Genomic DNA, 25525 nt, shown 5'->3' on the forward strand with positions numbered 1-25525 from the left:
TTAAGATTTATGTATTTGAGAGAGAGAGAAGAGAGGAGGGGCAGAAAGTGTCCCAAGCAGACTCCACATGGAATCTGATGTGGGGCTCAATCTCAGGACCCTGAGATCACACAACCTAAGCCAAAACCAAGAGCCGGACACTTAACTGACTACGCCACTCAGGTGCCCCAAGAGAGGATTTCAAAAAGAAAGAACAGCACAAATTAGGAACAAATTAGGCCAGAACTAGCAAGAGTGAGCAAGTTTCTGATTAGCTAAAGTGGAAAAGAGTACTTGCTAAAGATCACTGATAAATAAGGCTACTGAGAGGCAGAAGAGACATACATGCTGAGAGAATCAGAATACCAAAGGACAACCAAACAGAAGTTCTGAAAGCAGGACAGTCCTGGGAGGCAACAAACTACGACCAGTCAGAGCATCAAACCCCACCTAGACCTCCTTGTGTTAAAAAAAAAAATAAGCAAGATACATAATACCTAGAATTACTGTCAAGTCTAAAATACCATCTATCACAACTAATAATAGGGAACTACTACAGGGCAGGGGTCACAAACATAAATGCCTACGGTCAAGGACATACTGAAAATGCCAAAAATGAACCAGCTCTAAAAATGGTAGTATTCCAAGCTTGCCGTATCATAACTGATATTCTCGGTTGTGAGGAGGCAAGAGGAGATGGGAGGGACTTATGAATCAGAAAGCTCATGACCCATTCAAAAGAGAAGCTATGACAAAACTTCAGCCAAAAAGTACCTGTAGGAGTGGAAGATCAGGGTTGCCACACTGAACAACTGTTCAAGACAAGTCATAAACATGAATTTTTATGTAAAATGTTCTAAATTTTAACAATGATTCAAAATGTTTTAAGAAAATACACAGGCAAGTAAAACATGTTTGCAGAGCATAGTTTTTAACATCTATCATAGGGATTTTTAAGCAGAAGACTGACACAGTAAAAAAAAAAAAAAAAAAAAATCACCTTTCTAGAGGATATTCATACAAAGAACGAATTAGAAGCAGGTATTGATTAAAAAGGGAATAATAAAGGGAAACTCACTAAGATGCTTCTGCTAAAAGGATAGCTGAACAATAAAAATAAAAAGAGAAAGCAGTATGATACCAAACATGAATAAAAAGCTGACCAAAGATAATTCAAAAATAAGTGTAGCATTATGAAGCATTAATTCATTAAAGAAAAATCACAAATATCTGAAGTTTCCCTTAAATATTCTTTTCTTCCCCCCTTAAGTATTTCTACATAACGGGAACCAAATGTATTCATCAAAGCACTCCAAAAGACACATGAAGGTCACTCAGGTTTAGAAAGCAGGTCAAAATCAACGTAACCCTAACCACTACACAAAGAAAAGCACTGTATTAGTATACTGTACTGTACTACAAACACACTACTGTAAGTGCACCACAAAGTATGGCTGGCAGCCCAGACCAGTCTAAACACTGTGGTAAAAAAAAAATGAGAGTGTTTATAACATAAAATTTTAAAAACAACTGACCAAAATAATTTTATTTACTGAATCTAATAACAAAAAGTTGGGCCTTGAATTTTTTTCCCTTTCACTTCGCTGTAATTTACTTTCATTGTATTTTACAAAATATTCATCTGCAACAGACTAGCAACAAAAGAACCAGTCCTTCACATATAGTCTAACAAGTGGTGCTGTAGGAAGTGCAAACTGGAGCAGCCACTCTGGAAAATAGTTTGGAGGGTCCTCAAAAAGTTAGAAATAGAGCTACCCTATGACCTAGCAACTGTACTGCTAGATATTTACCCAAAGGATACAAACATAGTGATTCGAAAGGGTATATGCACCATGATGTTTACAGCAGCATTATCAACAATAGTCAAACTATGGCAAAAGCCCAAATGTCCATCGACTGATGAATGGATAAAGAAGATGTGGGGGACGTGAGTCTCTATATAATGGAATATTACTCAGCCATCAAAAAGAATGATATCGTTACGATGTGCAGTAACATGGATGGATCTAGAGTATATTATGTTAAGTGAATTAAGTCAGAGAAAGACAAATACCATATGATTTCACTTACATGTGGAATTTAAGAAACAAAAGAGATGAACATATGGGAAGGGTAGGAAAAAAGGAGAGGGAAACAAACCACAAGAGATTCTAATAACAGAGAACAAACTGAGTTTGTCTGGGGGGTAGGTTAGATGGGTGATGGGTATTACGAAGGGCACTTGTTATGATGATCACTGGGTGTTCTATATAAGTGATGAATCACTGAATTCTACTCCTGAATCCAATATTTCACTGCATGTTACCTGGAATTTAAATAAAAATTTTAAAAGGGAAGAAAACAAATGAATAATTAAAGAGAAAGAAAAAGTCGTGCTGTAAGTAATAAATTTTTAATGTTACAAAAAAAAGTTAGAGTAAAATATTTTTAAATATGAAGTAAAAATCTATCAACAGTATATTTAGTGTGTTTTATGCTTTTTTTTTTTGGTCTCAAAGGAAATATTTAAATAGGCTTAAAATCTTTTATGTCTAGGCAACCTAAAATGCTAAGTAGATCTCTGGGTTGTACAAGATTACATTTTTGCATTCACAGAGAAAGAATTCTATTAAAAATGATGAGGGGGAAAAAAGTCAGTATGTCAAAACCTACAATAATTTTTAAGTAAAGTTAACTTACCCATTACTACATAGGACTTAAATCGTGTTGATAATCTGTCCACAAAGGCACTTAAAATTTCCAATCCCATTAATGATACCTACAGACAGAAAGAAATTTTAATGAATACAAAGTACCAATGCCTTCTTTCATATCAATTATAATCACTGACATACAAAGATATTCATATATTATCAAGTTTTTTTTTAAAAATAAGGACATTGAAGTGTTCAGGCGATAAAGGGTCATAAGATTAGGGCACCCTGTTCTCAAATGGTTCAATAACAATAATAATAATAATGATGTACAAATATGGCAGGAAGATAGCGAGTTACCATGTTAGTAAATGGTAAATTAGGTGAAGGGTACAAAGAAGTTTATGGACTATACATGCAACTTTCCTATAATGTTGAAATGTTCCCTAAATGAAAGTTAAAATAACAGCACCTTTAATTATACAGAAATTCCACCTTTTGTCTAGGATAACAGACACGGGAAAACAATACCACTCCCACTGTAACAAGAAAAAGCCAAATAATCTATAGAACCATATCTATTCTTGAATCCATCAGAAATCCATCAGTTGTAGGATAATCAACTAGCCTGAAATTTAAGGAAAGACAGATGTCCCCAAGGAGAGTTGGGACATAAGCAATAGGACACATGTGGCTGTGGACAGAAGGAAAATGAAAATGTGATACAAGTGGGTTAAGAGTTCAACTATATTTAATTCATTGTTAATAGCTGGATGTAGGTTAGGATGAAAATACATAATCCCTAGTAGCCAGAGACACAAAAGGAGAGACACCCATTTACAGGCTCTTTCTCCACAAACCTCCACTGGACACTCGAAATTGGAAAAAGTATCTCTTGGTTGTACAGGTCTGACAAAGGGAGGCAGCTGCCTATGTAGGAAAGGCACAAACTTTCCTTTCCCATACTCGTAAGAAATAAAGATATAAAGCTACTGAGAGAAAGACAAAAACTGTCACCCTAGGACACAGGTAAAAACTCACTGCTGCTGAGCAAAAAGAAAAGAAAAAAAAGTTCTCTACTTCAGAGGGAGAAGCAGAAAATCTTCCTGGGCTCAAATGATTAGAAGTCTACAGTTGAGGAGAAGCAGGATTTCTGTTAAAGTCTCATCCCTCAGACTCAAGAACAAAGGGCTCCTAAGACTGAAAACAAAAAGACCAGAAAAACAGAGAACACTCCCACTCCCCACATCTAGGTTAGCAAGGACAGTCTAAGGAGCAGTTTACCATTGGAGAAGAGAACATGGAGAAAAACCCTGTATGAAGTACAGGAAAAAAGGGAAGGTACAAAGTGAAGGGTGTTACAAAAACACTGAGTGGCCAATAATTAATTCCACTCTTAGGTATATATCCAAAGGAATTAAAGTAGGACACACACAGATACCTGAAAGCCAATGTTCATTACAGCATTATTCATAATAGCTAAAAGGTGCAAAAGCCCACATGTCCTTCAACTGATGGATAAAGAAAATTTGATATATGCACTCAATAAAAAACGTGGTCTTAAAAAGAACTGACTGGTGTATGTTACAACATGAATGAACCTTGAAAACATTGTAAGTGAAACAAAAAAAGTCACATATGGTCAGATGTTGTATGATTAAATTTATAAGAAATGTCCAGAATAGGCAAACCTATAGAGATAGAAAGTAAATTAGTGGTTGCCTAGAACTAGGGAATGTGGGATAAGGTGGTATCTCCAAAAGGGTACAGGGATCTTCTTGAGGTGATGGAAATATTCTAAAATTAACTGTGCTGATGGTTGTGCATATCTGTAAATATACTTAAAAAATCAATGAACTGTACACTTCAGTTGACTAAATTGTGTAGTATGTAAATTATATCAATAAAGCTGTTAAAACACAATTGAAAAATCTATAAATAGACTCACAGACTTAATAGACTTTATAGATGATAAAAGTAGTATCTCAAATAAGCAGGAAAAACATGCATACTTGGTAAGATCTCACTTAGGAATCTATCCCCAAGATTCATTAACAAAATTAATAAAGAACATGTGAATATTATTCATTTTAAGAGACCAGAAACTATCCAAACATCAATATGAGACAGGTTTAATAAACCATGGTATATCCATAATATAGGGTACTATAACACTTTAAAAATAACAATAAGGACTACCTTAATTCTGCTACGTAATAACCTCCATGATATTAAGATATATTTATTTTAGTGAGAGAGAGTGAGCAGGGGGAGAGAGGGAGAGAATCTCAAGCAGGCTCCCCGCTGAGTGTGGAGCCCCACTCGAGTCTTTATCTCATGACTCTGAGATCATTACCTGAGCCAAAATCAAGAGCCAGACGCTTAACCAACTGAACCACCCAGGTGTACCTCCATGATACACTGTTAAGTGAAACAAGCAAGTTGGGACAATGCATATATATACAGAGAGTACTACAGGTAGATATAGTTAGAAGCATTTACTAAAAATAATAGCAATGGAGGGGCACCTGGGTGGCTCAGTTGTTAAGCGTCTGTCTTTGGCGCAGGTCATAATCCCAGGGTCCTGGGACTGGGCCCCACATCGGGCTCCTTGCTCAGCGGGAAGCCTGCTTCTCCCTCTCCCACTTCCCCTGCTTGTGTTCCCTCTCTTGCTGTGACTCTTTCTGTCAAATAAATAAATAAAATATTAAAAAAAAATAACAGAAATGGAATAATAATCATGAAAAAAATTTTATGGTTAGGAACAGACTATAAGGAATAGAGAAGGAAGCCAGACTATTTTGAATACACTGTTTCACTGAAAACAAAATAAGTGAACCTAAACGCACACTAAATTAGTATTATAACCACACAGAAGACTATTTCAAGTGACTTTAAACTACAGTACTTTGATTATCTCTCTCCAGGGGGATATACCCTAAGAATATATACTAAACTCTTTAAAAAAGAAACTTCAACGCTTTTAGAAATCTTTTTGATTGAAGGAGATAAAAGACATACAGAAGTAGTATAAAAAAAAAATGCAGTCCTGAAACTAAATTAGAATCACTTTGAACTCATGATGTATTTTTCTTCAAAATTAAGATAAAACCTATCCTGTTCATTGAAAAAAAAATCTATAAACAAACAAGTAACACTGAGTTCCACTAGCACTCACATATATACTATTTCCCACTAAAAAGAACAAGAGAAGTGGCTGATTCCAGGGTAGAAGCAGGAAATAGGACATCTTGTGATACCAGCTAGTGAATATGCTATGAGATTACTAGGGTCATGTTAAGAGACAACATCTAAATATTAACAAGGATAATAACTACACTGTCTTGAAACACACCAGATATGTTTAAATACAAAAATTCATAATGATAAAAACTATTTGGCCAATATTGGAGGATGCTTAAAAGACCACCTTAATATTTTGACAATTAGTAAATGAAAGGAAAGAATCATATGAACTACAGGCATACCTCAGAAACACTGTGGATTCTGTTCCAGACCACTGAAATAAAGGGAATATCGCAACAAAGTGAGTCAAGTGAATTTTTTCATTTCCCAGTGCATATAAAAGTCATGTTTACCCTGTATTTTGCTGTAGAAGCATGCAATATCATTATGTCTTAAGAAAAGTGAATACCTTAAAAATAAAATACTGCTAAAAAATATTAGCCATTATCTGAGCTTTCAGCAAGTTGTAATCTTTTGGCTGGTGGAAGGTCCTGCCTCAATGTTGATGGCTGCTGACCAATCAGTGTGGTGGTTGCTAAAGGCTCGGGTGGCTGTGGCAATTTCTTAAAAATAAGAAAACAATAAAGTTTGCCACAGTTGACTTTTCCTTTCATGAATGATTTCTCTGTAGCATGTGATACTGTTCGATAGCATTTTACCTACAGAATTTCTTTCAAAATTGAAGTCAATATTCTCAAACTCTGATGCTGCTTATCATCTAAATATATGTAATATTTTAAATCTTTTGCTGTCATTTCAACAATCTTCACAACATCTTCACCAGGAGTAGACACCATCCCAAGAAAAACTATTTCCTCATTCATAAGAAGCAACTCCTCATGTGCTCACGTTCTATCATGAAACTGTAGCAACTGAATCACATTTTTAGGATCCTTTTCTTTCTTTCTTTCCTTTTTTTAAGGTTATTTTAATTCCAGTCAGTTAACATACAGTGTTATATGAGTTTCAGGTGTACAATGCAGTAATTCAACACTTACATCACTCTGTGCTCATCACTACAGGTACATTCTTTAATAGCCATCACCTATTTAACCCACCAGAATACGCAGTGGGAAAAAGACAGTCTCTTTAACAAATGGTGTTGGAAAAACTAGAAAGCAACATGCAAAAGAATGAAACTGAACCACTGTCTTACACCTTACACAAAAATAAACTCAAAATGATCAAAGACCTAACTGTAAGACCTGAAACCATGAAAGTCCTAGCAGGGAACATAGCTTTATCTTCTTTGATACTGGCTGTAGCAACCTCTATATGTCTCCCAAGGCAAGGGAAACAAAAGCAAAACTAAATTATTGGGACTAGATCAAGATAAAAACTGTGCAGAGAAGACTCCACTTCTAATTCTAGTTCTATTGCTATTTCTACAACATCTGCAGTTACGCCCTCCACTGAACACCTCAAAGCCATCAAATTCCAAACTCCTGTTTACGTTGATATTTTAATCTCTTCCCAGGAATCAGGAATGTTCTTGGCATCTAAAAGGGTGAATCCTTTCCAAAAGGCTTTCAATTTACTTTGCCCACATCCATCACAGAATCATCACCTATGGCAGCTATAGCCTTACGAAGTATGTTTCTTAAATAATAAGACTTTAAAATCAAAATTACTCTTTGAGGGATGCCTGGGTGGCTCAGTGGATTAAAGCCTCTGCCTTCAGCTCAGGTCATGATCCCAGAGTCCTGGGATTGAGCCCCGCATTGGGCTCTCTGCTCTGCAGGGAGCCTGCTTCCTCCCCTCTCTCTCTCTGCCTGCCTCTCTGCCTACTTATGATCTCTGTCAAATAAATAAATAAAATCTTAAAAAAAAATTACTCCTTGATCCATGGGCTGCAGAATGGATACTGTGTGGGCATGATGACAACAGTAACTCTCACTGTACATCTCCATTGCAGATCTTGGGTGACCAGGCGCATTGTCAATGAACAGTAGTATTTTAAAAGGAATCTTTTTTTCCTCAGCAGTAGGTTTTAGCAGTGGTTTAAAATATTCAGGGAACCATGTTGAAAATACATGTGCTCTCCTCCAGGCTTTGTTGTTCCATTTATGGAGCAACAGGAGAGTAGATTTAGCATAATTCTGAAGGGCCTTAGGATTTTCACAGTGGCAAGTGAAGTGGTGGCTTTACCCTGAAGTCACAGGTTTCATTATCCCATAACAAGAGAGTCACCCTGTCGTTTGAAGCCGGGCATTGACCTCTCCTCTCTAGCTGTCAAAGTCCTAGATGGCATCTTATTCCTAATATAAAGTTGTTCTGTCTACATTGAAAATCTGTTGTTTAGTGTAGCTACCTTCATGCATCATCCTAGCCAGATCTTCTGAATGATTTATTGGAACTTTTGTATCAGGACTTCGCTGCTCCACCATTCATTGTTATGGAGGGGGCTTCTTTCCTTAAACCTCATGAACCAGCTTCTGGCTTCAAACGTTTGTAGCTTCCTCACCAATCTCAGCCTTCACAGAACTGAGGAGAGTTAGGGCCTTGGACAACGCTCTGGCTTCAGGGAGTGATGTGGCCACTTTGATCTTCTATCCAGACCACGAAAACTCTGTCTCTGTATCAGCAATAAAGCCATGTTGCTTTCTTATCATCTGTGTGTTCACCGGAGTAGCACTTTTAATTTCCTTCAAGAACCTTTCCTTTGTAGTCACAAGTTGGCTGTCTGTCACAAGAGGCCTACCTTTTGGCCTGTCTCAGTTTTTGACTTGCCTTCCTCACTAAGCTTAATCATTTCTAGCTTTTAATTTAATGTGAGAGACACAGAACTCTTTCTTTCACTTGAACATTTAGAGGCCATCATACAGCTATTAACTGGCCGCATTTCAATATGGTTGTGTCTCAAGGAACAGGGAGAGGGAGAAAAACAGGAAATGACTGGTCAGTGGAGCAATAAGAATACTTTTATTAAGTATGCCATTTTGAATGGGTGTGGTTCCAACAATTACAATAGTAACATCAGAGATCACTGATTACAGATCATCCTAACACATTATAACAAAAAAAATCAGAAATACTGCAAGAATTACCAAAATGTAACAGTGATAACGAAGTAACCAAATGCTGTTGGGAAAAGGGCACCAATTGACTTGTTTAATGTACGGTTGCCACAAATCTTCAATTTGTGAAAAATGCTGTATCTGTGAAGCATATAATGTAAGGCACAACAAAATGAGGTATGTCTGCCTTTCTATTATAAACTATGCCAATGAGTAACCAAATAGAAGTAAATGGTCTAAGCTTCTCTTTATAAAAGGATTCTAATTAATAAGTGAAGGAACGACGAAATTGGAGTATCATTTTGCAAACCCTAATGAATTAAGGGATCTAAACACTGAACATTAATGGTTGCTAACACCATAAGAAGATACTGTCACATCTTATGTGATTTCTTGATATTATGTGCCTCCTGGGGCAGGGGGTGGGGGGCGGCACTGAATCTGACCAAGCTATAGGTCCAACTACCAATTTATAGGAAATAGAGAGGAACTAACATCATAGGAATGAAATCAGCAAAACACACCTGTGGGAAACTCTACAAATAAAATCAAGAATTTTTTAAAAATCTACAAATAAAATCCAGGAATTTTTAAAAAGAGATACTGAGGGAGAAACAAATTCAAAGACGCCTAAAGGTGTCTATATCCTAACCTCTAAGACCTGTGGGTATGTTACTTATGTGGTAAAAAGAACTTTAAAGATGTGGTAAAGGTCTTAAAATGGGGAAATTACTCTGGGTTCTCCTGGGCCCAATATATCACAAGATCCCTCATAAAAGAGAGGCAGGAGAGGAGGCAGAGCTGCAATGATAAAAGCAGTAGTCAGAAAGATCTGAAGGTGCTATACTGCTGGCTCTGAAGACAGAGGAACAGGCCATAAAGCCAAGAAATGCGTGCAGTTTCCAGAATATGGAAAATCATCACCTTGAAGTTCTTTAGAAGAATACAATCTTGCTGAAACCTTGATTTTATCCCAATGAAACCCATTTAGAAATTGAGCTCTAAAACTATAAGAAAATAAATCTATGTTGTTTTAGGCTACTAAGTGTGTGGTAACTTGTTACAGCAGCAACAGGAAACTAATATATTAATGAATCACAATGTGGAAATCTTATGTGGATCCTGATTTTTCTTGAAATAATTAAAGGGGTGCCTGGGTAGCTCAGTCAGTTAAGTGTTCAATTCTTGGTTTCAGCTCAGGTCTTGATCTCAGGGTCATGAATTCAAGCCCCACACTGACCTCCATGCTGGGTGGGAGCCCACTAAAATAAACAAATAAGTAAAATGACTAATTTAAAAATTTGTATGACATCTTAAAAATTGGAAATTTGACCCTGCATATTTGATATCAAGGAATTTTTTTTTACATTTGATAATGGTAGTGAGGTTAACAATTTTTTAATATATATATTTTTAAAATGTAGGCTCCATGCCCAGTTGGGAAACCAACTGGGGCTTTAAGTCAAGACCCTGAGATCAAGACCTGAGCTGAGGTCAAGAGTTGGACCCTTAACTGCAGGCACACCAACAATTTTTTTAAAGAATACTTATCTTCAAGACACTAAATAAAAAGTCTCATTGATGAAACAATGTATCTGTGATTTGTGACAAAATGATGAGTATGATTAGCCATGGACGGATGAGTGTTGTGAGTGGATTTGTTATTTTATTCTGCCTACCTTTATGTATGTTCAAAATTCTTTATCGTAAAAAGTTAAAAAAAAAAAAAAAACTACAGGAAGTGTGATTCCTAATAGTGAAATGAACATACCCTTGAAACAAAAGAACAACTCAATGCCCACACTCTTACTCAACCTCATCCTAAGAGTCTTAGCCAATGCACCCAAACCAAGTAAAACTACAGAATTGGAAAGAAGGAGGAATACTGTCTTTATTGTCTGGTAGTATTATACAGTAGTCCGCTGTTATCCCCAGTTTTGCCTTCCACAGCAAGGTCAAATGTGGTTCAGAAGTAGATAGTCCTTTTCCGAAATCAATAGTAGCCTAACACTATGTTACAATGCATACATCATTAAGCTCACTTCATCTCATCACTTCATCCCACATCATCACAAGAAGGGTAAGTATAGTACAAGGAGATTTTAAGCGAGACCACATTCACTTAACTTTTATTATAGTATATTGTTATAAATGTTCTGCCTTATTATTACTGTTAATTTCTTATGGTACCTAACATAAATTAAGCTTTATCATAAGTATGTATGTATAAGGACAAACACCGTGTACATATATATAGGTACTCTCTGTTATTTCCAGCATCTGCTAGGGTGTCTTGGAAATGTGTCCCCCCATGGATATGAGGAGGGACTAGCATATGTAGAGAAAACCTAAAAGAATCCATCAACTGCAGAAAAAATGTTTTGAATTATAAGCAGGTTGGCCACAAAATCAATGTCCAAAATGCCATTTCAATTTATCAGAAAGCATAATTTAAAATAATAAATTGCATTTATACTCTTAACTATGAAAATAAATCTAACAAAATGTGTGTAAGACCTATTGGGAGAAAATAATGAAACATTAATGAAACACATTAAAGAAAACATAGGAGCAACTGGGTGGCTCAGTCGGTTAAGTGTCTGCCTTCGGCTCAGGTCATGACCCTAGGGTCCTGGGATCGAGCCCCACATCAGGTTCCATGCTCAGCAGAGAGCATGCTTCTCACTCTCCCTCTCCCTCCACTGGTGCTCACTCACTCACTCACTTTCCCTCTCTCAAATAAATACATAAAATCTTTAAAAAAAAGAAAACAAACAATTTTCATGGGTAAAAGAGGTCATTATAAAGATATCGAGTCTTCCCCCCAAAAAGAGGATACACACAAAATAGATAATCACATCAAAAAATGGGCAGAAGACATGAACAGACACTTCTCCAAAGAAGACATACAAATGGCTAACAGACACACGAAAAAATGTTCATCATCATTAGCAATCAGGGAGATTCAAGATTCAAATCAAAACCACATTGAGGTGCCACCTTATGCCAGTTAGAATGGCCAAAATTAAGAAGACAGTAAACAACGTGTGTTGGAGAGGATGTGGAGAAAGGGGAACCCTCTTACACTGTTGGTGGGAATGCAAGTTGGTGCAGCCACTTTGGAAAACAGTGTGGAGATTCCTTAAGAAAAACAGAGCTTCCCTATGACCCTGCAATTGCACTACTGCGTATTTACCCCAAAGGTACTGTAGTGGAAAGAAGGGCTATCTGTACCCTAATGTTCATAGCAGCAATGGCCACAGTTGTCAAACTGTGGAAAGAACCAAGATGCCCTTCAACGGATGAATGGATAAAGAAGATATGGTCCATATATACAATGAAGTATTATGCCTCCATCAGAAAGGATGAATACTCAACTTTTGTATCAACATGGACAGGACTGGAAGAGATTATGCTGAGTGAAATAAGTCAAGCAGAGAGAGTCAATTACCATATGGTTTCACTTACTTGTGGAGCATAAGGAATAACACGGAGGACATTGGGAGATGGAGAGGAGAAGTGAGTTGGGGGAAATCGGAGGGAGAGACAAACCATGAGAGACTGTGGACTCTGAGAAACAAACTGAGGGTTTTGGAGGTGCGGGGTTTGGGGGTTGAGTGAGCCTGGTGGTGGATATTACGGAGGGCACATATTGCATGGAGCCCTGGGTGTGGTGCATAAACAATGAATTTTGGAACACTGAAAAGAAATAAAGTAAAATAAAATGAAAAAAAAAAAAAAGAGGACACTCAATGTAATTCTAATAAAAGCCCCGATTTTCTAGTGCAACTTGACTGATTCTAAAATTCACATGGGGTAGTAACTAAAGACCCAATAGTAAGTCAATACATTCCTAAAGAATATGGTGAGTGAATCTGATATAGCAAATGTCAAGATTTACTATGGAGCTACAGAAAAATGATTTCCTGAATTTCCATTTAGACATCTTTCAACTTAGCCTATATCTTGGCTAAGGGTCATTTCAGTAGAATAAGTAAACCATAAAGAAAGAAGAGAAGAAAACTAGAGCTATATTTCAATTTGCTCCTCACCACTTCCTTAGGAATTCAAATGCCTCCATTTAGGTCTTTTACTTATTTATTTTTTAAAAGATTTCATTTATTTATTTGAGAGAGGGAGAGAGAAAACATGAGCAGAGGGGAGGGGCAGAGGGAGAAGCAGGCTCCCCAGTAAGCAGGGAGCCTGATACAGGGGCTCGATTCTGGGACTCTGGGATCATGACCTGAGCCAAAGGCAGACTGCTCAACCGACTCAGCCTCCCAGGCAACCCTCCATTCTGGTCCTTTAAAACATAAAAGCAAAAGTGAACCTTCTAAAAGGTACATATAAAATACAAAGGCAAAAATAAAAACATTAAATATATAAATATAAAAGTATAAAACATCAAAATATTACAAACACTAAAAACAAAAATAACATTTTTTAACAGGTAGAAAAACAGAAACTCTAAAAAGCAAATTTGGGGCTAAGACCAAGCTTAAATTTTAGGGTGTTTCGAAGTCCTAAAACAGAAATTTTAAAAAGTTTATAAAATTTTATTAATCCCAAAAGAAGTCCCAGAACCTTTAGGGTCATTTTCCCATTCTCTTTCTCACTCTCCCTTTTCACATCTGAATCACAAGTGGTTTAACATATCTGAGTAACTAATGTGATGTCAATAAAATCACACTCAAGTTGTCACATTGGCTGGAGTTTCATTCAATTCAGTAGGTTTAATTTTCCAAATAGTTTAGATCAGAAATGTTGTCAAACAACAACAAAGCTAAATAAATGCACAAGACAGAAACCCAAAGAGAAATATCAGGTTATTTTTATTTAATTATATAAATAATAAAACTCTTTCCCTCCAAAAAAGGAGGGAAACAAATGACAAAATTAAAGATACTGATTAATCCTAGATCAAGTGAGGGAGACAAGACAGAAGTATAATCCAATATTTCTACTTCTAGACATATACCCAAAAACAGTTATTCTAAACTGAGGGAGTGGGTAATACAACACACTATTATTCCTTGGAGCTGGGCAGCCCAAAGCGCTGCTGTCAGCCATTCAAGTAAATGAAAATCCTGCTTGAAATTATCAGCCTAGAACTTTTCTTTTTCATGGTTTTAGTACATAAGTTTTTTTTTTTCATTTAAAATTTTTAAAAGTTTATTTTATATCTTTTCAGCGTAATAGTATTCATTGTTTTTGCACCACACCCAGTGCTCCATGCAATACGTGCCCTCCTTAATACCCACCACCTGGCTCCCCCAACCTCCCACCCCCACCCCCCGCCCCTTCAAAACCCTCAGATTGTTTTTCAGAGTCCATAGTCTCTCATGGTTCATCTCCCCGCCCAATTTCCCTCAACTTCCTTCTCCTCTCCATCTCCCCATGTCCTCCATGTTATTTGTTATGCTCCACAAATAAGTGAAAACATATGATAACTGACTCTCTCTGCTTGACTTATTTCACTCAGCATCTCTTCCAGTCCCGTCCATGTTGCTACAAAAGTTGGGTATTCATCCTTTCTGATGGAGGCATCATACTCCATAGTGTATACGGACCACATCTTCCTTATCCGTTCGTCCGTTGAAGGGCATCTTGGTTCTTTCCACAGTTTGGCAACCGTGGCCATTGCTGCTATAAACACTGGGGTACAGATGGCCCTTCTTTTCACTACATTTGTATCTTTGGGGTAAATACCCAGTAGTGCAATTGCAGGGTCATAGGGAAGCTCTATTTTTAATTTCTTGAGGAATCTCCACCCTGTTCTCCAAAGTGGCTGCACCAACTTGCATTCCCACCATATAAGAGGGTTCCCCTTTCTCCACATCCTCTCCAACACACGTTGTTTACTGTCTTGCTAATTAAGGGACAAACGTGCTTTAATTTAGATTTAACAAACACTGAGAGCCTGCTATGGGTATAAATGCTGGGGGGGGGGTACATACCCGAAGGGGAATCTTAAGAAATTCCAATTCCTTTGATTTTTAAGTAAACTCCTCCATCAATTTGCCCAGTATATGACAGGCGCTTGAGAAAGGCAATTATCCTTAATTCCTCTCTCAACCCAACAGGAGGTCCAGTTGGCTCTATCACTAAAGCGTATCTCAAAATCTTCCACTTCTCAACACGGCCATTGCTACCAAACCAGTCTTAGCCACCATCATCTTTCTGGTTCTGTTGCTCCTAACTCTCCACAAAGCAGCCACCCCTCCACATAAAATCCTCCAATGACTTAGAATAAAATCCTATAAGGTTCTTTCCACCTGCCCCCCAATTTCATCCTTCTTAACACCTCACTCACTTATAAATTCTAGCCACGTTGTCCTTCTTTATATTCCCCCACAGAACTAGGGCCTCCACATTTGCAGTTTCCTCTGCCTAAATCATTCTTCACTCCTATATTTATTTCACATCATACCCAATTTCACCTCACTTTCTTGACTACCTGCATCCTACCCAACACTCCCTATTACCTTCACTGCTTTTTTTCCCAAAGCACTTACCTCCTCTAACATACTATAGATTCTAGTTATTTATCTTTGTGTATTTCTCTACCTCCACTAGAATCTAAGTCCACAAAGGCAAGGATTTTGGTTTTTCCACTACCGGATCTGAAGTGCCTGCTCATGGTAGGTCCTCAATAAATATCCAAATGAAGCTAAATGAATGAGCTTTATTAGTCTTACTCATAGCTGGATTTTCAGTATCTAGAACAGTACCCAGCATATAGTATAACCGCTCAAATTTTTGGAAGTAATGATGATTATTAAGATACTCAAATTCTAAAATACTATCAAATCTGAAGAAAATTATATTTTGTTCAGCATAATTTGAAATTTAAGTACAATTCTCTATTTTGTGCATGTTCAAAAAAATTCCATGATACATTTTTTTTCTTAAAGACTTAAATATGTGTCATTGCACCTTGGATAAAAAATGATGACCTAGTTTGATAACTTAGTTTTTAAAACCCGAACAGGAAACTAACCCAAATGCCCTCTAACAACATCAGAAAATTTATATACATTCAGTATATGCATTCAGTAGAAAGAAGAGAACTAATGATTCAAGAAGGAGAAAGTAGAATTGATGAATTAATAACCTTAAGTAGGCAAGAGACTATGGAATCCAACATTCATGTAGAGGGACTGATATAGTAAGTGAAACAGAGAAGAAGGTAGAACATACGGTACAGCTGTAAGGGAGTGTGTAGATAAGGTTGTAGAAGCCTGCGGCAGTTTTGTTCTGATTGTGGAAACTGTCTCAGACTACAGTATCTAGTAAGGAGCATGGAGAGAATGTGTAGTAAGGAGATGAGAACCTGCATCAGATTCCTGACAGATTCTAATTCTTAAGGACCAACTGAAAGGAAAATACAGCACTAAGAAGTAGTGCTTAAAGACACTGAAGAAAAATTGGGATACTGAGGTATCACAGAAGCCACGAAATGTGTTTCAAGAGATGGGACTGTTCAAATGCACTGATGGCACATCTTCAGAGTGAAATGGTCCAAAGCCAACTCACCATGGCCGACCCAGAAGATGACATGATGGTACATCTGAAGAGTGAAACGGTCCAAAGCCAACTCCCTGTGGCAAAGCGAACACCCTATGGCCAGCATAGAAGGTAACACCCTTCACTTGGGAAGGGAAGCAAGCATTGAGGAAGAGCTGACTTTCTACAACAGCTTATGTTGCAACATAAAATCAATTACCTTGAGTGTGCATACGTCCTTACAGTGTAAGTAAATTAGAAATATTATTATTAGAAATAATAACCTCCCAAATAGTACTGACACAGTATTAAACATTACGTTTTTAAAAATTTTTAAAAAAGAAAAATAACGCAATAGTATGTAACAGAGCATCAAGTTGGTTAATTCCCATATGGTTTATTATCTTGCTAAAAGTCAACCCCTTCCAAAACTCATGTAAGTTTCGCCATTAAATCTGCACAGTAAATGTAGAGTTTGACTTTCTACTCTATGAGAATACAGCTTTCAAAGTACAGCCTATTCGCAGGATTATTAGTATAAATTACTTAGAAGAATCACTTCATCCGTAGATTTGAGCCAGCATTTTAAAGCAACACTGCCACCAGAAGACTAGAAAGAAAAATAACTGCTAAAAACTACAGTACAGGCTAATTACAGAATATTTACCTGGTTTCTCAACCTAGCTATATTACAGCCTGCCTACTAACAGCTCTTCAAAAACACTCATTGTTCTCGTAAATCAGAATTTTTTCATCAGCTAACCCACCAAGACACGTTTCACTAAGTCACCTACTAGCACACAGGTTTCAAATCCGAGTCAGTCTTCAAGTGCAGCAAAACAAATTAACAGGGAGCGTTCAACTGCTTTCTGTAGACAATAAATGAAAAACAAATACATAATGCCCTGGGGTCAGCATCTTTGTATTAGATTTAACGGTAAACTTAATCAGGCACCCGATTAAGCTCTAAAGATCCCTTAGAGACGAAGAGCACAACCTTCCATACTCAAAACGTATAAAAGAAAAAAAGAAACAAGATTAAGTAGGATAAAAAGCACTAATTAAAAGGGATTAACTTGACACACTCTTTTGAACTTAAAAATTGTATCCTAATGTCCTGTCCTTATCTAGTGTTTACAAGGTAGGTACAAATGCAAAGTCTTCAAGCGCTTTATGTATGCAAAGCATCGATGATTTTTTAAAATAGGTGATCAAACATTGTGTCCTAATGCCAAAAAACTCCGCAGTGTGTCACGGAATCGCTGAATTTGTCATTGTTCACAATCGGGGAAAACTTGGTCCTGGTGGAAACTAAGTCCCCGGCTCGCGTCCAGGGACCCCTGAGCCTACAGGTTTCCCCTTCACCGGGCAGTTCCGAGGCGCCCAGCGCGCCCCGGGGGCTCGTCTGGCTGCTGGCGCACGTCCGGGATTAAAGGGCCGGCCGGAGAGGGCGTGCCCGGCCCGGCCGCGCCGCCGCCGCCGCCGCCGCTTACCCGGTAGTTGCTCGAGCCCACCCAGCCGGTGAGCGCGTCGACCGTCTTGCCCAGGCGGCCCAGGTCCTCCTCCAGGTCCGGGATGGCGCCGGGGGCGCCGAGATAGAGCAGCAGCTCCTGGCCGACCTGCAGACGGCCGCCGACGTCCTTCTGTTGCACCTGGGCGCTGAAGTACTCCATGCTGCGGGGCTCCATGGCCGCCCGCCCGCCCGGGAGCGATCAACTTTTGCCGAGCACCGCCCAGCCGCCAGTGCGGGTCCCCGCGGGAGCGGGCGGGACGCGCTCGGTCCGGCCGACGCGCGGCTCGCGGGGCGCGGCGGGCGGCGGGACTAGCGCCAGGAGCCGAGCGGCCCCCAAACTAGTCAAACTCGGCGCCCCCCGCCACCCAGCCCGCTTTAGAGGCCGCGGCCGCCGGCTACGTCAGCACGCGCATGACGTCAGCGCGACGCCGGCCAGCGCCCGCCTCTCTCGGCTGCCGCTTCCCGGCGGCAGCTGCTCGGGAGGAAGCCCCTGGGCGTAGTGGGACCCCTGGCGGGAGTTGGGGTCGAACTGGGTCAGCACCCCTGTAGAGGCTGGCCCATTTCGGGCACCCACTATCACAGCGTCCTTCCCTCACTCTGTAAAATAGAGAAGTTTTCTTTTGCTTGAAATCAGTACCTGGGAAAGTTTCTGGCACTTGGAAATCCCACTTCCCCACCTCCACACTCGTTTTTTTGTTTTTGTTTTTACCTTGTAAGAATACACTTCCTCGTAGAAGAACACCATGACTCCTGCTTCCATCCACCATCGTCGGTTGGGTCACCATGTAATTCTTTTCGTTTTTAACTGAGGTTTAATTTGCATGGAATAAAATACACGTATTTTATGTGTACAGCCCATGAGTTTTGGGCAAATGTATTCACCAAGGTATCGACAGCACCAATGAATATATAGCACATTTCCACCACTCTGATAAGTTCTAGGAACTTCCCAGTCAATAACCACTTCCTCCCAGGCAATTCTAATCTAATTTCTATTACCTTAGCGTAGTTTTTCCCGTTCTTTAACATCACATCACTTCATACAGTCTGTAGTCTTTGGAGCCAGACTTCTTCCCCTTGGCGTAATGTTTCGAGATCCACCCAGTACTGTTGGTATTTCAGTAGTCCTTCTTTATTGCTGGGTAGAATTCCATTGTACGGAAGCAGTACAATTGTTGACCCATTCATCTGTGTATAGACCTTTGCGTTTTCAGCTTTTTAATAATTACATATAAAGCCGCTATAACCGTTAGTGTATAAGTCATTGTGTCGACACATGTTTTCGTTTCTCTTGGGTAAACACCAAGGACTGGAATTACTAGGTCTTCAGATACGATGTATTTAACTTTGGGAGAAACTGCCAAATAGTTGTTCAAGGTGGCTGGACTATCTTAACACTCTGACCAGCTTGAGAGTTCCAGTTGCTCCACATTCTCCGCCGTATTTAGTATGGTTACAGTTATTAGTTTTAGAAATTTTAGTAAGTGTTCCTATAACCAAAAATGACCACTGCTCTTGGCCCTCCATTCATCTTTCTGAACTCAGGGATCACTCTAGATAATCGTTAAGTCATAAGAAAAGTAAATAGTCCTCAAGTTATATGATAACACTGTGGCGTTTGAATAACCCTGGAAGTACTTATAAAATGCTTGGTAAGGGGCGCCTGGGTGGCTCAGTGGGTTAGAGCCGCTGCCTTCGGCTCAGGTCAGGATCCCAGCGTCCTGGGATCGAGCCCCGCATCCGGCTCTCTGCTCAGCAGGGAGCCTGCTTCCTCCCTTCTCTCTCTGCCTGCCTCTATGCCTACTTGTGATCTGTCTGTCAAATAAATAAATAAAATCTTTAAAAAAAAATGCTTGGTAAACTCTGGTTACTATTACCCATATACACCTGTGTGTGTGTTTTGTTAATTCATTAACAAATATCTTCTGAGCACTTGTTACATGCCAGACATTGCCAGAGTCCACTGATACAAAGTTCACTTAAATCTCCACCCATGACAAACTCAAATAGAGACCCCCCCAAAAAATAAAAATAAAAATAAAAAATCAATATTTCCAGGATGCTACAGTGGGATAAGCAAAGGGTTTTGGGAAGCCTAGATGAGAGGTTACTTATTTAGATAGTACTGAGAATGGGAGTAGGGGAGTTGTTAATCAGGGAGGGCTTCCTACAAGAGGTTATCTTTAAATTGAGATTTGAGGGTACATAGGAATTAACTAATTAAGGAAGTGGTTTCCTGGGGAAGAGTTTATCTACAAAATGTAGTTTTGGGGTGCCTGGGTGGCTCAGTGGTTAAAGCCTCTGCCTTTGGCTCAGGTCATGATCTCAGGGTCCTAGGATCAAACCCCACATCGGGCTCTCTGTTCAGCAGGGAGCCTGCTTCCCCCTCTCTCTCTGTGCCTGCCTCTCTGCCTACCTGTGATCTCTGTCTGTCAAATAAATAAAATCTTTTTTAAAAATGTAGTCTTGACTGTTGTAATACTATAAAATATAAAATCTACATATTTCTCTATATCACTGTTGTCTATCATAGGTTAAACATCATGAGAACAGAAAGTTCTCAGACTTTCTAGTTCACAGCAGTTAGTATCTCAGTCATTTTTTTTACATACCTCTAAACAACAACAACAACAACAAAAAGTTAAGAAATACCACCTACTGAATAGTAAGATCCAAATGACTTAATGAGTATTCATATCTTAGTAGACTTATGAAAAATAATACACAAAAATTGAGAAAAATACATTTCTAAAGATTTATTTATTTATTTGAGAGAGAGAGAGATATTCCCGGGGGGCGGGGGGGAGAAGAAGAGGGAAAGAATCCCAAGCAGAATCCATGCTGAGCGTGAAGCCCAAGGCAGGGCTCAATCTCGTGACCCATAAGATCATGACCTGAGCAGAAACAACAAAGAGTCAGATGCTCAGTCCACTGAGCCACGCAGGCGCCCAGAGAAAAACATATCTTTTATTTTATTTTCCAATAACCACTTAGGTACTTATGAAATGTCTGTACCTCTTGGCACTGTGCAATTTCTCAAACCATGAATTCAGATGGGATTGATTCTGCCATCTGCATTCTGTTGTACCTGGACTTCCGTGCTGCACAGAAAACAGTCTTGCAAAGATATGACATCAATGAAAGACATGTACCACAATTTAATGTTGAAACTGTGAACTTTCTGGAGCCGGTATAGTTCATATCATGTCTGAAAGATACCAGGTATACTGTTTCCCTCTAAAATTTAAAATATCCTGGATTGCTCTAGGTGAGCTTGCTGCACCCCGGGATGCCTGAGCACATAGTTTAGGAAACTTAGCAGACAGATAACCTGACAAAACACAAGTTCTCAGAGAGACAAAGAACAGAAAACACAAACAGCAGCTCATGTAGGAAGAAGGTAAGTGTCCAATGAGAACTGTTTTACAAAGGCTATTGCCTGAAGAGCTCAGCTTCACTTATACTAGGTCTTTTACTCCTCCAAGCAATCCCATATGGAAGGTATTGAATCCTCATTTTAGAGGCAAAAAAGCTAAGGCTCTGAGGTTAAGTCTCCAGTCTGTCTCATGATTTCAGATGCATGATTAAAACAGAGGATGTCTGGCTTCTATGGTCTCCCAAATACATAATCTTAAAGGAAAGAAGATGAAAAAAATTTTTTTAATTAACTACCAAAATAATAACACTCCTTGCATAACATAGACTTTCTTTGAGTGTCTCTATAATATTTCCACTTAGAACCTGCTTTTCTCTGAATTACTATTTTATTTATTTATTTATTTAGAGAGCATATGAGCAGGGGAAAGGGCAGAGGGAGAGGCTGAGAATCTCAAGTCGATTCTGTGCAGAGTGTGGAGCCTGATGTGGGGCTCGATTTCACAGTCCTGAGATCACGACCTGCACTGAAACCAAGAGTCAGATGCTTAACCGCCTGAGTCATCCAGGCACCCCTCTGAATTACTATTAAAAAGAAAAAGATAAGGAGAAGAAGGAAATGGGTAGGAATCTTGGGAAAAAAACAGCGTAGGAAACATCTACATTCTTTCATAATCAGTCACTAAAATGTATCTGGTAGTACAAGTCTATTTTTAACTGGCAACAAGATTGAAATAGAGCATTTAAGTACAGGAGACTGACTTCTTGACCTATTTGGTCATTATTTGTGATGATAGTGGAGACTATGAGCAGACATTATTAGGACACTGAACCTTATTTTCCATTTGAATACTAAAAGACAAATCACTGCTAGTTTGAAACCATACTTCAATAAATACTCATCAAATAGGGCACTATGTTAAAATACTAGAGTGGGAGAGGGGCATTAGATGACTAACCAAAGGTAGATCAATCCCTCCTCAGAGGTTAAGTATGTATACAAATGTTCAGAGCAGCTTTATTCAAAATAGCCTAACCTGGAAACACCCCAGGTGCCTACCAACTGGAAATAAAGACATACAATGGAATTCTGCAAAGCAATAAAAAATAACCACTGATTGACTCAACAATGGAGATGAGTCCCAAAAAAACTATGTTGAGCACAAGACACAAAAGAGTGATTCTATATATATGAAGTTCCAATACAGGGAAAACTTACTAATGGTAATACAAGTTTTCACAAAGAATGGGAGTCAGTGGATATCGACTAGGAGGGAACATTCTGCATCTTGATCTGAGAAGTGATTATGTTACTGGATTGCAGGGTTCTTGTCTCACGAAGTTGAAGAATGAATCTCGTAGACACTAAAGGGTGAAGTGAAGTGAAAGTTTATTAAGCAAAGGTGAGAGCAGAAAGCAAAGAAGCAGCTCTCTAGAGTGAAAGGGGTCCCAAATGGGTTGCCACTGAGCGCTTTTAGTGGCAGGCAGTCTTTATTGAGAACTGACTGGGAAGCTTGTGGCCTTGAGTTTCTTGGTGTGCCGTCTTGGTTTGAGTATGGACTATTGATAACACCCTTAATGACTTAATTCTTTGAGGTTTGGCCACTTTCTGTGATACAATGTAGCCACCAAAGAAAAATACTCCCTAATATTTAGGGCCAGGTGGTCTGTTTTCTTATCTCTTGTTCACTCTGACTTAGCACTTCTGCCTGCTAAGAATAGTTTCAGGGCCTGCCTACCTTCCCCTGACTAACCCTTAACCCTTTCCTTATTCAATTATAACAAAATATGCATAGGTAAAAAATTCAGCAAGTTCTGTACTTAAGATTAGTACATGGTGCATTTGCAATATGTATGTTATAACTGCGGAAAAATGGGGGAAAATTTTAGGAACAAAGGACTAAAAGGAAAATAGAGGAGAGTTACTGTATATTGCAGTGTTATCCAATAGAAATACAATATATATGTGATCATAAAATATATATAATTAAAAATTGTCTAGTAGCCACATTTTTTTTATTTTTAAATATTTTATTTATTTATTTGACAGAGAGAGATCACAAGTAGGCAGAGAGGCAGGCAGAGAGAGAGGAGGAAGCAGGCTCCCTGCTGAGCAGAGAGCCCGATGCGGGACTCGATCCCAGGACGCTGGGATCATGACCTGAGCCGAAAGCAGAGGCTTTAACCCACTGAGCCACCCAGATTCCCCTAGTAGCCACATTTTGAAAAGGAAAACGAAACAGGTGAATTTAGGAACACCTGGGCAGCTCAGTCAGTTGAACATCTGGCTCTTGATTGCAGCTCAGGTCAGGATCTCATGGGTTGTGAGACTGAGGCCTGCAGTGGGATCAAGCTCTGCTTTGGGCTCCACCCTCAACCGGGTGTTGGCTTGAGATTCTTTCTCTCCCTCCCACTTTGCCCCCAACCCATGTTCTCTCTCTCTCTCAGATAAACAAAGCAAATCTTAAAAAAAAAAAAAGAAATGGGTGAAGTTATATTCAGAAAATATATATTTCACAATATTTTATGTAATAATATTTTAAAATAACATTTAATAATTATAAGTGATAATGTTTTTAAAGGTCATATTTAATAATTTATTATATTTAATATTTTATTAATATCTAAATATTATTAAAATCTGATATCAAAATTAAAAATTATTAATAAAATATTTTACAGATGAAATACTACAGGTCTATTGTGAGTAACACCAATTTAGAATAAGTAAACAGAATTTCCGATATTACTAGCTGTGTATGTAAAGTGATCTATTGACTTCTCTGGGTGTCAGTGTTTCAGTTTAAATAAAGGGGATTAATAATGATTGTTGGGAGAGATACTCCTCCATGAGTCTCGCTAAGTCTTAGCGAGTCTTGGGTATGCCAAGAATGTAAGACCTTGAAAATTCTTTGCTTGGGTTGCTTCTCAGGGTTATGTTTGCAACAAGCAACTTTGAGGGATGAAATAATGTCTCCTTCCAGGACGAAGAACAGGTTTGCTTATTGCTTGCTATAAAATGAAGAGTTCCCCAACCTCTGTTTTTCTCTTATACCTCAACCCTCATGAGATTTGGGAGGCAATGGGGAATCACTGCAAACATGTGTCATGGGTAAAAAGTTATTTGTCTCTGACCTAGGAATCTGTGAAACAGAAACAGGCTAAGTTATCAACTTGTAAGGAGGGCAAAATCAAATCCCATCCCTCATCACCAAAGACTTTTTTTTTTCTTTTTGGTAAAGATCAAATTAAGTCCATTAGAAGGTGAAGAGACTCCGTAAATGTAGCAAACATATATGAATATATAGATATATATTCATAGATGGCTCTGGAAATTAATAGATGATGATATAGACCTACCTGTCTCAGCAAATTTGTTGTAAAATTATTTCTGTGAGTAAATATTTTCTTACTGATTTCTGATGTAAAAAACTCAAAGATGGGTTCTTGAAGAGTAGACTGCTTTGCTGAAGCAGGGGGCTAGGAGTTCAACTGGGGATAGGGTTGAAGGTGCACTGTAATTTGTGAAGTTTCTGTGACTCTGCTGATCAGGAGGGCTCTGCCCAACTCTGTAGCACCAATGGTGTCAGTTCTCCTAAATTCTTAGTATGTCCCTGGAGTGCAGAAAGACTTACTTGTGTAGCCCTTCAACTGGAAAATAACTTCAAGTCTCCTAGTGTTTTTTAAAAAAGATTTTTACTTATTTATTTGAGAGAGAGAGAACACAAGCAGGGGGAGCAGCAGAGGGAGAAGTAGCCTCCCCAGAACCTACCACAGGAGTCGATCCCAGGGCCCCGGAACCATGACCTGAGTCAAAGGCAGATGCTTAACCCACTGAGCCACCCAGGCGCCCCATCTGTTGCCATTTTTTAAGAATTTGAGATAAGCTCTATAAAGGGTAATTCAAATCCAGAAGGTACTTAAATTCTTCTAGAATTTAACTCTAAACTCCCAACTCCAAAAATGTATGTGTTACAATGCTAAACGTGGGAACGTTCATAAAAGGGTATGGTCCAAGGTGGGAAAGTTTACTCTTACATGGCAGATTTAAGAGAAGCTTCTTGACATATGAGCAAATGAGGTGTGTGGGAGCAGGGGTGTGATTTCAGCAAGGAGAAGCAGAGAGGGAATCCCACAAGATAAGAAAGAATCTGGACGTAGAGGCAGGAAATAAATGACAGACTGAGCTTAGTAATTGCAGCCAGGCCAGTTCAGCTGGTTCCTGGGACCTACAT

At 38.8% G+C, this 25525-nt stretch overlaps 1 protein-coding gene across 1 annotated transcript in view; it reads right to left on the reverse strand.

Annotated features, from left to right (window-relative positions):
* CLASP2 (cytoplasmic linker associated protein 2) overlaps window positions 1–18090 on the reverse strand; it is a gene marked incomplete at its 5' end in the record, with an annotated part of 139585 nt that extends 121495 nt beyond the window's left edge. Inside the window, 2 exons of the mRNA XM_080810437.1 lie at window positions 2680–2758; window positions 17896–18090. Of these exons, the coding sequence (XP_080666563.1) occupies window positions 2680–2758; window positions 17896–18090 (274 nt within the window). The remainder of the gene's footprint in view (window positions 1–2679; window positions 2759–17895) is intronic.
* Between the last annotated feature and the right edge of the window lie 7435 nt (window positions 18091–25525).

Source organism: Martes martes (assembly GCF_963455335.1).
Source record: "Martes martes genome assembly, chromosome: 1".
In the NCBI taxonomy this organism is placed as follows: Eukaryota; Metazoa; Chordata; class Mammalia; order Carnivora; family Mustelidae; genus Martes; species Martes martes.